The sequence below is a fragment of the Semicossyphus pulcher genome, unplaced genomic scaffold (assembly GCF_022749685.1).
Source record: "Semicossyphus pulcher isolate SPU_LCO1_2020_fin unplaced genomic scaffold, fSemPul1.0.p SCAF_15, whole genome shotgun sequence".
Taxonomy (NCBI): domain Eukaryota; kingdom Metazoa; phylum Chordata; class Actinopteri; order Labriformes; family Labridae; genus Semicossyphus; species Semicossyphus pulcher.
In genome coordinates, this window is record NW_027211659.1 from 7,496,273 (window position 1) to 7,511,373 (window position 15,101).

General features: G+C 45.7%; 1 protein-coding gene across 1 annotated transcript in view; it reads left to right on the forward strand.

Moving 5' to 3' along the window:
- Positions 1–15,101, forward strand: part of LOC138592753 (cyclic AMP receptor-like protein A) — a 53,660-nt gene that overhangs the window by 32,450 nt on the left and 6,109 nt on the right. Inside the window, exon 10 of the mRNA XM_069663623.1 lies at positions 10,065–10,212. Coding sequence (XP_069519724.1) covers positions 10,065–10,212 — 148 coding nt within the window. The remainder of the gene's footprint in view (positions 1–10,064; positions 10,213–15,101) is intronic.

The window sequence follows — 15,101 nt, forward strand, 5'->3', positions numbered from 1 at the left end:
AGGGAGGAAATCTCAGAGCAGCAGTTATTATTCATCCCTCAAAGCAAACGGGGAGGAGGCGGAGGAGGAGGAGGGAGGGAGGGAGGGATGGATGTAGGGAGGAAGAAAGAGAGAGCCAAACGGGAGGGATGAAGGAGGAGGAGCGGGGGGGATACATTAACTCTTATCTCACTGTATTTGGCATTCTGCATCCCAGGATGCGCTCTTTCTCGCTCCCTCTTTCTCACTCCTTCTTTCTCTTTCCTTTCTACACTCCCTTCCTTCCGCTCTTTCCTCGCCTCTCGGAATATCTCGCTTTCGGGGCGCGCGGGGATGTGTGTCTGTGCCTCGCCGTGCGTAGGCTGGTGTGTGGTTTGTACTGTATCCCCTAATATCGTCTGTGGCGTTTTTTGTTTACTCGAACAAGTGAGCCCCTCAGATGCTGAAAGGCAGCGAGCAAGTCTCCAACTCTCATCTCTTCTTATTTGTCTGCAAGCCTCCTCTATTTATCTAACTCTTCACATTCAATTAAGTGTAAGAGAGTGGCAGCGTTGGCCTGTTTACTAAAATAAGTTTGGAACTTGTTATAGCTCGCAGGTATGTGATGTTTTTTTTTTTGTTTTTAAAGATTTGGAGGCAAAACTCGATCATTTTTTTTCTGTTGCTTTGATCTCTGATTTTAGCAGGAGTGATTCCAAGGCTCCAGGTTTCCACGACTTGGCTCCAAAGTCAGAAACAGAATTTGAGCGTAATTTGAGACACAGCTTGAAAACAAATCCGCTTTTAATCATTAGTTTCTGATGTTCTCATTACTTTCACATTTTCTCTACTGTTATTTACAGACTCTTAAAAATCCTCATCAATCACAGATGTCTGTGGTGTCAGGTGACGCCCTGATCGCCCCGCGTTATGGCCTAGATATTATTTGCGCGGATGTACGAGCGTGTGCGTTTGCATCTCTCCGGCGGTGATCGGTGTGTGTAACTGGAGACCAGGGAGCCCCCGTAGCCATTCGTCTCCCGTTGAGCAGCGGCGACGCTCTGCTATTCATCCCCATTTAGCGAGACAGAGCGCTGGCCTACAGGGGTGTGTGAAGTGCAAACACACACAAGGCGGGCGCCCGTGCCGAGGCTGGACACACACACACGCACGTACACGAAATGAGGCTGTGGTTTTAATATCACACGTACGTTTATATTCTTATATGAATCAATACGCAGACTTATTTAAACACAGAATACAGGCATATGTACACGTCACACACAGACATGCAAACATTGACACATATACGGACCCATAAGTCCCTATGGACGCATACACTCTCATGCATGCTCACAACCTACATACAGGCGCATATACATTCATGTGCACGCATATAGAATACACCAGCACACGCAAATGCTAAAGGAGATACTAGATAACCTCCGTCACACACACTTGGGCATGCACACATTCGCATGCAAACACAAACACACACACACACACAAAAGCGTGCACGCCCGCACACACACACCCTGCTTCCCCCTCCCTCTGCTCTTTCAGGCACGTCTTTAAATATTCATCACTCTGGCTGCTCTGAGAGTGCCGTAAACGCTGCCTCACACTCCAGGGAATCGCTAAAGCCTACTCTATCATCTGCTCTCCCTCCCTCCTCTCTGTCTCTCTCACTCGCTCGCTCACACACACACACACACATACACACACACACGCACGCACGCACACTTCTAGCCACAGCCACTCACAAGGATAAACTCACATGCACCGTTGCTCCGAGGCACAGCCAGTGGCATCGCTGGACGCACTGACACACGCTGTACATGAATCAGGCGCACCGAAACACAGGCACGGAGATGTACAATGAACAGATTTTGTGTGTGTGTGTGTGTGTTTACTGGCTTCTCCCAGCACGGAGGGTTGAGTGGTGTTGTGTTCCAGGAAACAGGATGTCTCTTTGTTTGGGTTTTATTCTGTTGTTGAACGTTAGCCGCCTCGGTCCCCAGAGTCTGTGTGCCTCTTTGTGTGTCAGCGTACGTGTGCGCGCGTGCGGCCGCGTGCACGCACTCACATGTTTGTGCGTTTTGTTTCTGCTCAACATGTTGGTGCGTTTTTGTCTTATTCAAGAGATTGTTATCGAGATGTTCGTACAGACTGTTAACAAGTAATCTCCTTGTGTGTTTGGTGTTAGTGTGTTATAATAAGAGCTGTGTCAGTTCTCCTCATATTGACCCTGTGATCAAAGTAGATCACTCACACGTCTGTGTTCTCCGCAAAATATCCCTGCAGATATAGTTCACGAGCCTCGGAGCTCTTTGCACATTGAGTGGCTGATCACATGTCGTCACCGAACAATGGAAGGTCTGTCCTGTGTCTGTGCTGCCCCGAAGGCCGTCACACATGCACAAGAGACGAATCAACCACCAACACATCCCTTTGAAGCAGCGTGCCCACATGTCACATTGACTCCTTATTGAATATCAATCATCGAGTGGAGAAAATCTGATATATTTAACTTAGTTTGCTTAAAATTGGAATTAAAACTTCTAAGTGGCGGTTTGTTTCGTTCAAGGATTTGAAGGATGGTGGGTTCTACTTTCTTTAACAACGGATCAAAAGTGGGACGCTGGTTTAGCTCAGCTGGTCGAACGGGCAGCCCATGCACAGAGGCAAAGACTCCAACTCGCATTCCTCTGGTGCATGTCATCCCCCCTCTCTTCCTGTCACTCTTTACTGTCCGATCTAATAAAGGCTAAAAAAATCATCTTGAAAAAAATTTGATCAAAGGTCACGAGGAACCAGGGGTCACCAGGCAGCTAAGTTTGGTGGCTGAAGAACATTTTTGGTTGTCCAAATTTAAGCGTAGAAAAGGTCATTTAAAGTGATAATCTCGAAGATTTTCATTTAAATAAATGTCACTATCTGTCGCCGAATGAGGTAACACAATGGTGATTGAGCCTGTGGCCCACTGATGAAAGCCTTTGCATTTGCAGAATTACAGACTGGGTGTCTTTCGAGGAAGAAATCGCATGCGGCGCCCAGTTAGTGACGCGTTTTCCATCAGCCAGCAGTGGTTGGTCTGCCAGAGAGGGTAGGCGGAGCTAAGCGGCTGCTTTTCCGGTCTCTGCAAGCGTTGCGAGTAAACGGTAATCTACTATGGTTGAACAAACAAAGAAAAGATCAATGATACAACTTCAAAAATAAGTGAAAATCCAAAGAAAAAGAAACAACGCTCAGATGAAGGAAAGCGAGGAAAATCAAGAGTTACAACCGGAGCCGACTGTGTGCGTCACACATGCAACAACAGCCCTTTTTACACTGCGGTTCCGCCTCAGCGCTGTAACGAAGCTCTGCCGTCATGCAGCCTTTGCCATTTTACATTGGACCATGCAACGCCGGCGTAAAGCCGCCCCAGTGTGTGTCTTTATATAGCGTTCTGGCGTTGTGGTCAGAGTTACAACCGTTACAACTGGAGCCAACTGTGGACGTCACACTATGCGACACTGTTTGGATATCTGAGAAGTGTGCTCCTGCAGTTACCGTTTATCGCCATGGGCGCCACTTTTTCGAGATTACCACTTTAAGCTTCGGTAAAAACAAAAGAAAAAGGTATCACAAGGTACACAACTTATCACAGCCCTTTATAACTTTTTTGTCAACATTTGGTGCTTAAAAAGCGTCTCTTAAAGTCTCTTGGTTTTCCCTTAACTGTGGAACTGTAACAGTGTAATGACGAAGCTGCAGTAAGGAGATAAAACTTTTTACTTTGGCGGCTACAAAGTAACTTTTTGTGGCCATGGTTGATGCCAAACCCTCGTCTATCCTGCCCCAAAGCACTTATAACAAGGCTTATATAGACTTTACTTTTTAGAACTGTGGCAATTTGTAGTTTTTGTTTCCTCGTGTCTGTTTGTGAGAAATGTTTGTTGTGGTGTTTGGGAGAATTTTGTTCCCCTTTTATAACCTAAATTAATTTTCAGATGCTTTCAAATCATTCTAAGAAGTCCAAAAGCTTTCAGACAACTTCAGCTATTCTTTGCAGTGAGCATCACCATAGGCGGTTTAACTTCTTGTATAAAGAATGCACCGTAGCTAATTATAGTTCGTTCTCAGAAATGAAAGTTGAAATCACAACATCTCCTCTGCTGCAGGAAGTTGCTCATGTCCTGTCAAATTTAGACGCAGCAAGAAACGAACTGGCTCGTACACCAGGTGGAAGGATTACCCTCGTTACGGCAAAATTATCCGTCTTTAGTCTGAGAAGAGTTCAGATTCTCTGTCAGCAGAGGCACCGCCAGCAGCACAGGGGCCTTGTTTTGACACTGTGAAGCATGTGATCCGTCTGGAGCAAAAAAAAAAAGGAGTCAGTCCGAGAGAGGAGGAAGTGCGAGCGGGGTCAGGGTGACTTCTCTGTCTGGCTGCGCTCCACTCTCGAAAAAAAGGAGTTCCTGTCCTCTGCGCTGTTTCCCCCCGCGGTTTTTGAGCATGTTCGGCACAACAATTAGAGGCTGACAAAAAGGTGAACGTGGATGGAGGGAGGAGGGAAACTGACGGGCGGAAGGTGGTACAGACTGGCAGGGTGGGATATTGGAGGAGATGGGGAGAGGCAGCGGATGGATGTGGTGGGTGAGAGGGAGACGGGTTCAAAGAGTGACTGACAGCATGATAGATGGAAGGTCTGAATAAGTGAGCGGGGCTCGGAGACGCTGCGTGAGTGCTAATGATTGACTGCATGCTAACAGGTGGTGGCAGACTTAGCCTTAAAGCTACACGCTGTATATGCTCTTTTTCTGTGTGCGTTTGAGCGTGTGTGTGTGTGTTTATTGTTGCTGACCGTTTGCTCCTGAGTCATACAGTATACACAATATCATCCCTGTTGTCCAACACCAGTCAGCCAACTGTGAGACTCACTCGACTACGCACGCACACACAAACCTCCGACCAACACACACACACACACACACGCAGCAGCTCAGCGAGGCATCGCCCGCAGCCACACTCTCCTTCCCACCACTGCCTCCCTCATTCATCTTTCATTAGCCCGGCTCACACAGGAGAAACAGCCTCCCTCCCTCCTCCGCACGCCTCCACCCCGTCTCTCCATCTCTCCCCTCTCTCTCTATCTAACCTCCTCGTCTTTTCTTTCCTCCCCTCTCGTCTTATCTTGGTTTCTCTCGCACGTAATCGCTTTTGTTTGTCTCGCTCGTGTCTCGCAATCTGTCTTTTTCGGATACCTCTCCTCCTCCTCCTCGTCCTTCTCCTCTTTCTCTTTTTCTTCTCTTCCTCTTTCTCTGCCTCCTCTGCTTTTTAGTCTTTTCCATTCAGCCTCACTCCTTCAGCCCTTTCCCCTCCTCTTTCTCCTCCTCCTGCTTCTCCATCGCTCTCGGCCCTCGTTCCCCTTCACAGCCTCACTCTCGCACATTCTCACCTCTTTATCGTGCTCTCCTTTCCTCCTCCACTCTCCCTCTCTCTCCTTCCTGTTTCTCTGACACTCATCTCTGCTCCCCCCCCCCCCTCCCTCCCTCCCTTCCTGTCTCTCTTTCTCCCTCTCTCGCCTCTTTCTTCCTTTCATTTCGCTCTCCGTCTCTCCCTCGATGGAGGGGAAAGGCTCTTCGCCTCTAATTGCGGCTGTTCCGTTGCCATGGCGCGTGTTGCTCGGCACTGCGAGGTGCTGTGTGTGTGTGTGTGTGTGTGTGTGTGTGTGGCAGGCAGATGATTGCTTGCTGCCAGCTCTCGTTTCCCGGACGCCGATCGCATTTCTTTGCGGCAGCAGGAAAAAAAAATGAGACGCCAGAAATAGCCCCCCTTCACACAGACCCACTCACTCTCACCGCTGCGCTGTCAGAGACACACACACACACAGAGGCAGACGCACACTCAAACACACATCCATGCATTTCCTCTCAACCTGACATCCTCAATGCATATGACCTAGGTTACACACCTCTGCGCACACATACAGGCGGCGATGTGTGTGTTAATTCATGTCCGCATGCGTCCGACTTCCTCCCTCCGCCCGTGTGTGTGTGTGTGTTTCCTGCGTCTCTAAGGAGGTTGTGTGGGGACTCCTGATTTATTTCACCTTTAATGGGAAGTGAAATGAATGTGAGCAGCAGCTGGTCTGGCCCTCGGAGATACAGCAGTAGGCTAACCCAGAAAATAGGCAACATCACTCTGAAACGGGCCCTAACTCCAGTCCACGCCGCTCTGCGCTCCACTTGCTGCACTGTTGGTTTTATTTTAAGCTGCATGTAGAGGTTTAGCGGAAACCTGTACGCAGGATGACTCACAGCAGGTAGGCTCTCATTTCGGGGTCGGCCAACCCAACTTGCGGTTTCTTTCCTGCCATAACTTTTTTAAAAGGTAGATGGAGGTAAATGGAGACAGATTACTAGCAAATACACCTTGCAACCCTGTGCTGCAAAAGAGGATAAGAGAGGATTATAACCAGATTTGTGGATGAATCTCCATAATCATCTTCTGTGCGGCTCACCTGCAGTTCTCGCTGGGGACTTTAATGGAAGTAAAAGAAAAAAACTGATAATAATCATGTGCTCGCTCAATTTGACAAAGTAGAAGTGCTGCTAACTTATAATTTAAGTCTGCAGCCGTTCCACTGGGCGAGGCTGGGCCAAACTGAAGTCATCCAAAGTCACGTCAGTGTGTTTGATCAATTAATGCATTTGGACATTTGAAGTCAACTCCCTTAAAGCATCTGAAAGCACAGTGACAATACGTCTGTCAGCACGTTCTCGTTAACTCTGAACTCAAGTAGGCATTGTTCCACCTCACTGTTTTCACAATGCATTCAACAATGAGCATCCAGTTGTCTTGAAAGGAAAAAATGACTGAAATGTGGGAGAAATACCGGTTACAAGACACACAGGTACAGAGAGCAGGAATGTGATGAGATGAGGCAGCCACTTTCAAATCCAAAGTCCTAATTTGTTGTTACAGTTGTTCTATAGTTCTGTACATTTAATTTACAGACTGAAAACACGTACATTGTTTCATTTCAGTTTGTGTCAAATTCTGTGAAACAGGCTCCAAATTGCAGTGAATGAATACATAAATCCTGCACTTTACCTAGTTAGGGGCATTTTGTATTCTTTAATTAACCAAATATTGTGATGTATCATTATATGATTGTCTTGCAATACATCAGTTATCAAAGAATAGCTGTATCGTGATATTATCGTTATCGTGGGCCACGTATCGTACCATATTTATTCTATCATATCTTATCGTACCGTACCGTATCATACTGTATTGTGCCGTACAGTACCATACACTATCGTACTGTATGGTACTGTATCGTACCGTATTGTACTGTACAGTATCCTACTGTATCGTACTGTATCATATCGTAACGTAACGTATCGTAACATATCGTAACGTATCGTACCGTACAGTATTGTAACGTATCGTACCGTACAGTATTGTTCTGTATCGTAACGTATCGTACCATACGGTATCGAGCTGTATGGTACTGTATCGTACCGTATCGTACCGTACAGTATCCTACTGTATCGTACTGTATTGTACCGTATTGTAACGCATCGTACCGTACAGTATCGCACTGTATCGTAACCCCACGTACCGTACAGTATTGTAACGTATCGTATCGTATCGTATCGTAACGTAACATATCATAACGTATTGTAACGTATCGTAACGTATCGTAAGTTACCCTGCGATTCTCAGCCCTAACCACGTCATAATATAACATTTGGACTATAATGACCGGATATCATACTTTAAGGTCACAGTTGTCTGTACTTTAACTGCCATCCCTTTGTATGATTACCCCTAACAAACAGAACTATGAAATGATTTTTAATCTCAGTCAAAGTGTTAGTTTTTCTTCAAATTAAGCCTCATTTGATGTCCAAAAGCTTTGAAAAGCAAACATAATCCACACAGTTGAGTGAATTCTACTTTGGTGTGATGATCAAGGGCACTGTAGTTAATTTGAGTCCACCCGGTACCGTCCCAGTCCCATAAACGCTCCCATAAACCAAATCAGTATTAACCCACAGCTGAAAATACACGTTTTACTCCTGAGTGAGTTACATTTGCTGCTACTGCTGATCCATTTTCTGTCAAATTTTAATGCAACTACATTTTTATGAACTATTTTTGAAGGTTTATGTCTAAAAGAGAGTCGGAGAAGTTGGCTCCCTGCCGTGATCAGACAATGCACCGTGCGAAGTCGATATTTTTAGATATTTCAGTCTTTTTTTGTCTATTTTTCTTTGATTACGCAGGTCTTTTTCCGGCATTTTTGGGAGCAGCTGCTGTCTTTTCTCAACCCTTTCTCTCTCCGTTGGTTTCTGGAAGAGACAGTAATGATGTAATAACAGTGTAACAACACTTTTTTATTTATTTAAGGTTTATTTAACCAGGAGTAAAGTCTAATTAAGGCTGAAAATCACTTTTATAAGAGGGTTTTGGCCATGACGGGCAGCAGCACAATTACAGAGCTGCAGTGACAAAACACATCATATTACATTTTGAAACCAAAGCAAAAAGCTAATTACAGAATCAACATTTTAGGAAGTAATATTGCAGGTGTATCTCCTAACACTCTTTTGAATGATGTAGTTTGTAGCTCAGATGGAAGCAGACCAAGATCAGCCATGTAAATTAAAACACACCAATGATTAAGGCTACAGTTGGACAAGGCAGACCATTCAATCCCATACAAAGAGCATCTTGAGTTAAGACAAATACATTGTTCTATAAATAAGGAGATATCTACACATTTAACTACACTACATTTGGTTGTTGTAGCTGTTTGGTACAAGTTAAAACTTCGCCATAGGTGCTTTATTTGTGCGAGCATGGCTGGCATCACTTTGGCTGCCAAGGCTTGTTTGTTCAGGGATGTGTGACACGCCGAGTCCAGTGATGTCACACTATTGGCAACACTGTTGTCAAGTGATTAACGAGGAGGATTTTTAAAACACTGGAAACATGTCAAAGAGATGAGTGACTGTTGTCTCACGTAACTGCCTGTAACCACAACACAACAGTGGTTCTCCTCCGCAAATGGTTGGTTTTGTATCTCCTTTCCCCCGAGGGGGCACAAGCAGCCTGGGGACGACTTCCTCGCTCTGAGGTCAACCACGGCGGGCCACTTAGTTCACGTTGCACACCAAACCCAGGGACACCGCACACGTGGAAAAAAACGCTGCGAGCCGTGCACGGTTTGATTCTCTCGCTAATAGATCAATAAAAGACATTAGCGGCGGGCTAACCCGACGAGCAGCGCTAATACAGGGTTAATCCAGGGTTAATGGCTGAGCAGCATCATTCTCAGGGGCAGCCATTAGTTTCCAGCCGCACCACACAATATCAGGTTATCCCCCCCTAGTCATGCCCCCAGCTCCTGGAGAGATAGGCGCAGGGGAGGGGAATTGAAAAGAGAAGAATGGAGGACCACCCCCACGAGTCGAGATGAAAATGAGATATCCAGACAGATGAAACCGAACGTGAAGAAATGGGAGAGATATCAGAGAAGAGGGGAGGCAGTTTGTAGGCAGCGTGCATAGAGTGGAAAAGAAAGAGAAGACGGTGAGGAGAGAAGAAAGAAAACTGGGAGAGGAGAGAAGGAGAGAGGAAGGGAGTTGAGCGCTACACTTCTCCCTGTCCTTGTAAAGTGCTGCGTGCTGTCGAAGCGGCAGCCAAGAATGTGTCAGCCCAGCCGTCTCACGCTGCCTAATGGGCTCTTAAACGCTGATATAAAGCTCACTCGCTCTTTCGCCCTCCCCTTTTCCTCTGCCTCTCTTTTTCTGCCTCCGCCGCTCGCTCTCATTACCTCCCGTTCTCATCCTGTCTCTCACTCTGTCACTCACTTGTCCTCTCCCTCTCTTTCTTCCCTTTTCTGTTCCTCTGTCCATCAACCTCCCGCTCTCTCTGCCTTTAACTTTTTTCCCCTGCTGCTGTCTTCTTCTCCTTCAATTACCTCATCGTCACCCCTGAAGCTCTCTCGCAGGTTGTCTCTTTATTTACAACTTTTTTTGGCGATGAACTCAACACTTCTGTCTGTTTCTCTCTCTCTCTCTCTATCTCTCTCTATCCTTCAACAGGCTCCATAACGCCTTCTACCCAAAGGATCCCTCCTTCCCTCTCACACTGTTGCACGTCCTGTCAGCACCACTCCACGGTTTGGCCAATGCCTTCGTCTTTGGCCTGGATCGGGATTGGTGGAGCGTACTGAGCCCTACAGGCATGCAGGTAAGCAAATGCACACACAGCCCCTTTCAGACATGCAAATCAGTATGTAAGAGTGCTTGCAATGTGACTTGTTGATAATGTCTGAGTACACCCTCATGTCATTTTTCCTTAAATATTGATATGCCAATCTGACAGAGTCGGACCTGGACACATTTCAGTTAGTCTTTGTTAGTCTTTAGTGCATGATGGAGAGTTGCTCCTGCAAGTTAAGGGACAGTTAGGCATATTTAAATTTGCATAAACGCAACTCCTCCTCTACTTTATGCAAATGAGTCCATCCCACCCAACGCACGAGACCCACAACACTCAGAGCAAACTGTCAAACCAGGCGGTGCTTATGAAACATGAAATATGAGCTAAAATACAAGAAACTTTGTGATCAAGCCGGCAATTTATCTTGGTTTAAAATGGATGAGCCAAATCCAAACAGCGCCAAGCTCGACCCAACTCTCCCGACCACCTGGAGTGTTTAGCGTTGTGCAGCATATAGATGCCTTTTTCCCTCATTAGAGTCTGCAATGCCAGCCGCTCTGCAAGTCTGTTCTTATGCACGGCTAACTTCTGAGTATCAGCATGCTTACATTCTCAAAATGACAGTTCTATCATGCTGATGTTTAGCTGGTATTTTATGAACCATATTTAACATCTTAGTTGAGCCTGTGTCTAACTTCTGATACTTTGCGCTTAAAGACAAAGCAGAGATGGGACTGACTTCACGTTGGTGCTGTCGCCTCACAGCTAGGTAGCAAGGTTCCTGGTTCAAATCCCGGGGGCCTTTCTGTGAGGAGTTTGCATGTTCTCCCCGTGCATGCGTGGGTTCCCTCCGCGTGCTTCGGCTTCCTCCCACAGTCTAGAGACATGCTCATTAGGTTAATTGGTGGCTCTCTCATGTGAGCTTGAGCCTGTGATTGACTGGCGATCGGTCCAAGTCGTACCCCGCCTCTCGCCCAGTGACGGCTGGGATTGGCTGCAGCCACCCCACGACCCTGAGCAAGATAAAAGCGGAATAGATAATGCATGGATGGACCACTAGCGGATCACTCGGCGGTCATTTGATACCCGTCCAACAGTTGTCCATATTGTAGTCAAAACGAAAATGTCAGCCTCATGGTGGCAACAGGAAAAGTCAGGGGATCCCCAAAGTCACAATGCTTCATCCTCTGATCACCACCCTAATTGTCAATTGGCCGAAACACGACTAAATATCTTTGGGATCCGGTCGAGCGAAAGCCAAGAGATCCAAAAAGAAGTTATTTTATTACTCAGGTGTTTTAAGCCTTCTTCCTCATTAGAAATAATGACTTCAGAATTTGTGATTATACTGCTAAACTTTCCAAATTGACTGGTACCACCTGTCACAGGTGTTCCTTCATCATCTAAACAGGGAACAAGTGTTTGCTTTGATACCAAAATCTCCTTATTGACTGAATAAAATGACAAATCACTTACTCCTTTTTAATCTCTTACACAAATTGAGCTTTTAGGGAAATATAACGAGGACAAAATTACCAGAGAAATGATGTTTGTACATTTAAACCACAAACCCTCCTTGGCTGCATTTCAATAAACACCACAATCAATAGACTTCTCCGCAGATTTGTCTCAATCTGCAAACATTGACAGAATCTGCAGATATGACACAAAGCTGATATTGAACCGCACAGAAAACCTCTCTGTGGTCTTAGTGCTACGTACACACACACACACATTGTCACCTACTCGGTATCTCCAACCACGCTGATAATGGGTCACGAGGACAATGTGGACGAGTGGAATGTGTGGTATGACCTTCAACCCAAATGTCAGTGTTGCGCTGTGGTGAGTCGGGAGCGAGACGCAGAGAGACAGAGGAGTGAAATGGAATCTCAATGTGTTCGTAAATCACGAAGAAAATGCTGTTTATGTGTGTCAGAGAGAAAGAGAGAGGGAGAGAGAGAGCGGCGTGTGTGTTCGTGCTCTATCGTGACTAACAGCCGGTTGTTATTCATCTTGGCATGCGACTCCCAGCAGCTCCCACACATCAGGTGTGAGATTGGCGGGGGAGAGGAGGGGTAAGGGGAGAGAAAGAGGTGGCGAGGGGGGTTTTGTTGCAGCGTCAAAACGTTCCACCCTCAACTAAACAAATCTGCGCTCTCGTACGAGACACCCACCGCAACCCCCACCCGTCCTAACCCAGCTCAATCACTGACTCTCTCTCTCTCTCTCTCTCCGTGTCGATCGCTCGCTGTTTGCCTGCGGTGCGTTCACATGCATTTAAAAGGATTGACTGATTTTTTCTCGTCACTGTAAATGCACCGCTCATGTGCAGTATGTGCACTGAAAGTTTTGTCCTCACCAAACTTACCATTATGCTTTTAAACCCCAATTGTGGCGAGAGTTTAAGATGTCAAAATACATCAGGATCCTTTCCTATGATTCTGATTAGAGATGTACCAAATCTCCTGAATCTGATACCTGGACTTACGGCCGATACCGAGTATCCTCGTGATTCTAGTATGAACTAGGGAAGGGCATTTCCAGCAAAATTACAATTCGATATTCTCTGGGAAAGATGCGAGAATTATTCAAAGGTTTCTGTGACGAGCATGTGTGGAGACGCTGCTCCAGGTACGGGAGAGACAGAGCGTGAGGGGAGACGGTCCAGTCAATTAATCTATCGTGGATGACGATCTTTTTGACGGATAAAAAAGACACGTGATAGAATTAGTCACCAAACCTACTTGCTTCCCTCCCTGACAATTCACTTTAAATTGTATAGTTTAAGATCGAATCTATTAATTATTATCCAAATAATGTGTTATCTGTAATATTAACAATAGCAGCGGCTCAGCTGTGTGGTGGCTGCATGTGTGGGTTTGTGTTTGGTTTTCTGCTTTGTGGAAGGGGGGGTTTGAGGGGGTGGGTCTGGGCCCTACCTATTCTAAATGCATTCCAGGGTCCATGCTGTGCATAGTTGTTGTAGACTTATGAAATGCAAGTTTTACCTGGCAAAGTTTGCACTCGTTTTCGTTTATTTTTCGACACAGATCTTTTTGACGGCTGCAGAAGTCTCTGCATTTTTCTCTGGTTCCGAATCTCACAGCGCCACACCCGTTTTACCGGCATGTGGCACTAATGCTTTCTTTTGTTTTGTTTTTTAATGGCAGTTAGCGACCAGCTTTCGGATCAATGACTGTATATATAGATGAACAACGCGTCTCCATCTGCTCCCATTGAACGAAAGTGATGCCAAAATAGCCCCTGTGATAGGCGCTGCCATCTTGCCATGGTGACGCCATTTGGAGCCAGAGACTCCAGAGAGATTGGCGGGTGAATCGGCCCTAGCCACTTCCACTAACCAAAACACACACTTAACTTGAAAAAACAGCAAGGATCCTGCACGTTGGCATATTTAACAGCAGAACAACTTCTTATGTTGGTCTGAAGTTAACGTTCACAGATATGATAACTTAGTTACGTCTCCTCTCGTTGTTCCTCCTCTACTCTGCTAATCTGGAACAGATCGGCTGCAGGAGCCGGATTGGTCAACAGAGCTGTCAATCATCCTTTTGACAGCATCAAATAACTAATTAAAAATAAACTTGTCAGAAAAATTAACACTTGGACGTGAATAAGCATGATAATAACTAACTATAATGACAGAAACCATGTTTGAGAAACATTTATTTGGCGTGTATTTTGATTTTATAGTTTGACTCATGTCCCATCTGTTAACATGGAGGAGGCGGGCTTTACGACCTATACTGCAGCCAGTCAGCAGGGGGCGCTAGAGAGGTTTTGGCTTCACTTTTAGGGAGCTGTTATGTCGTCCATCTTTTTATACAGTCTATGTTTCAGATGCGCTACAGCCACCGTCTGTCGGTTGTTCTGCATTACGCCCAAGCGCCGGTAAAAACTGAGCTATCCCTAGTATGAACATAAAACTGGCGAAAAAGACACAGATTGCTGACCTTTTGCTAGCTTTGACTAACATTAAAGTTTTTGCTGGCACCGAGCTGTTGTTGTTCATTATCGCACAAAAACGTACCTGGGGGGGGGCTTATTAGTTACGTTATCTGATTGGTGCATTGATTGGTGTATTTGCCGTTACCCAATCCTATATTTTAGGTCGTTACGGAGGTCAATATTAGTACTGGAATCTTTATCAGAACCTCAATTCTGATAGATTCCATGTACATGGTTGATAACTGTGTGCGTTTTTCCTTGCAACATTGGTGCAGTAAAATGTGGAGCTGTGAATGACATACATCTTCAGTGAAGGCAAGAACTTGGGAGCATTTTGGATGTGATGACTTAAAAGCTTGTGTTGTGAGATCAAAGTGAAGTATCATGTGAATTCACTGTACAATATGACTCAGAGACTTGTGTTAGTGAATTAGGAAACAACAGGCCCGCCAACAAACCCACACTGCACCACTTTTAAGTTGGCCTCATCAAGTCCAAAGGTTTTCCATCTGCGAGCGAGGGAGAGCTGAGGCATGGATACAGCGTGGAGTGAAAAGGACAGATGCATGCTGGTGTTGTAAAACCAATAAGGAGGTAGTTATTGTAGTTTAGCCGGCTGACTTTGCCTGCTCATCAACACAGTCAGCAGTTACGGCAGCAGCTCCCGGAGCCAATTAAAGTACTGAGGCTAGACTTGTAGGAGTCATAACTCAGTCCAATCTGAACACACGGACAAGTGATACTCATATTTTTAGATTCAGTGTGACTTTCACCTTCCAAAGATATTATTATCTGATGTTCCTCATGAGCAAACATCCATAAAGCAGGTTAAACAACAAAAACATGTTCGTTACAGCTTCAGGACTTTCCTCAGATTCATCTTCTTTTTAGGGTTTCTCGAGTATCAGAGTAATCCAGTGATACTTGTCTTACAAGCAAGAACT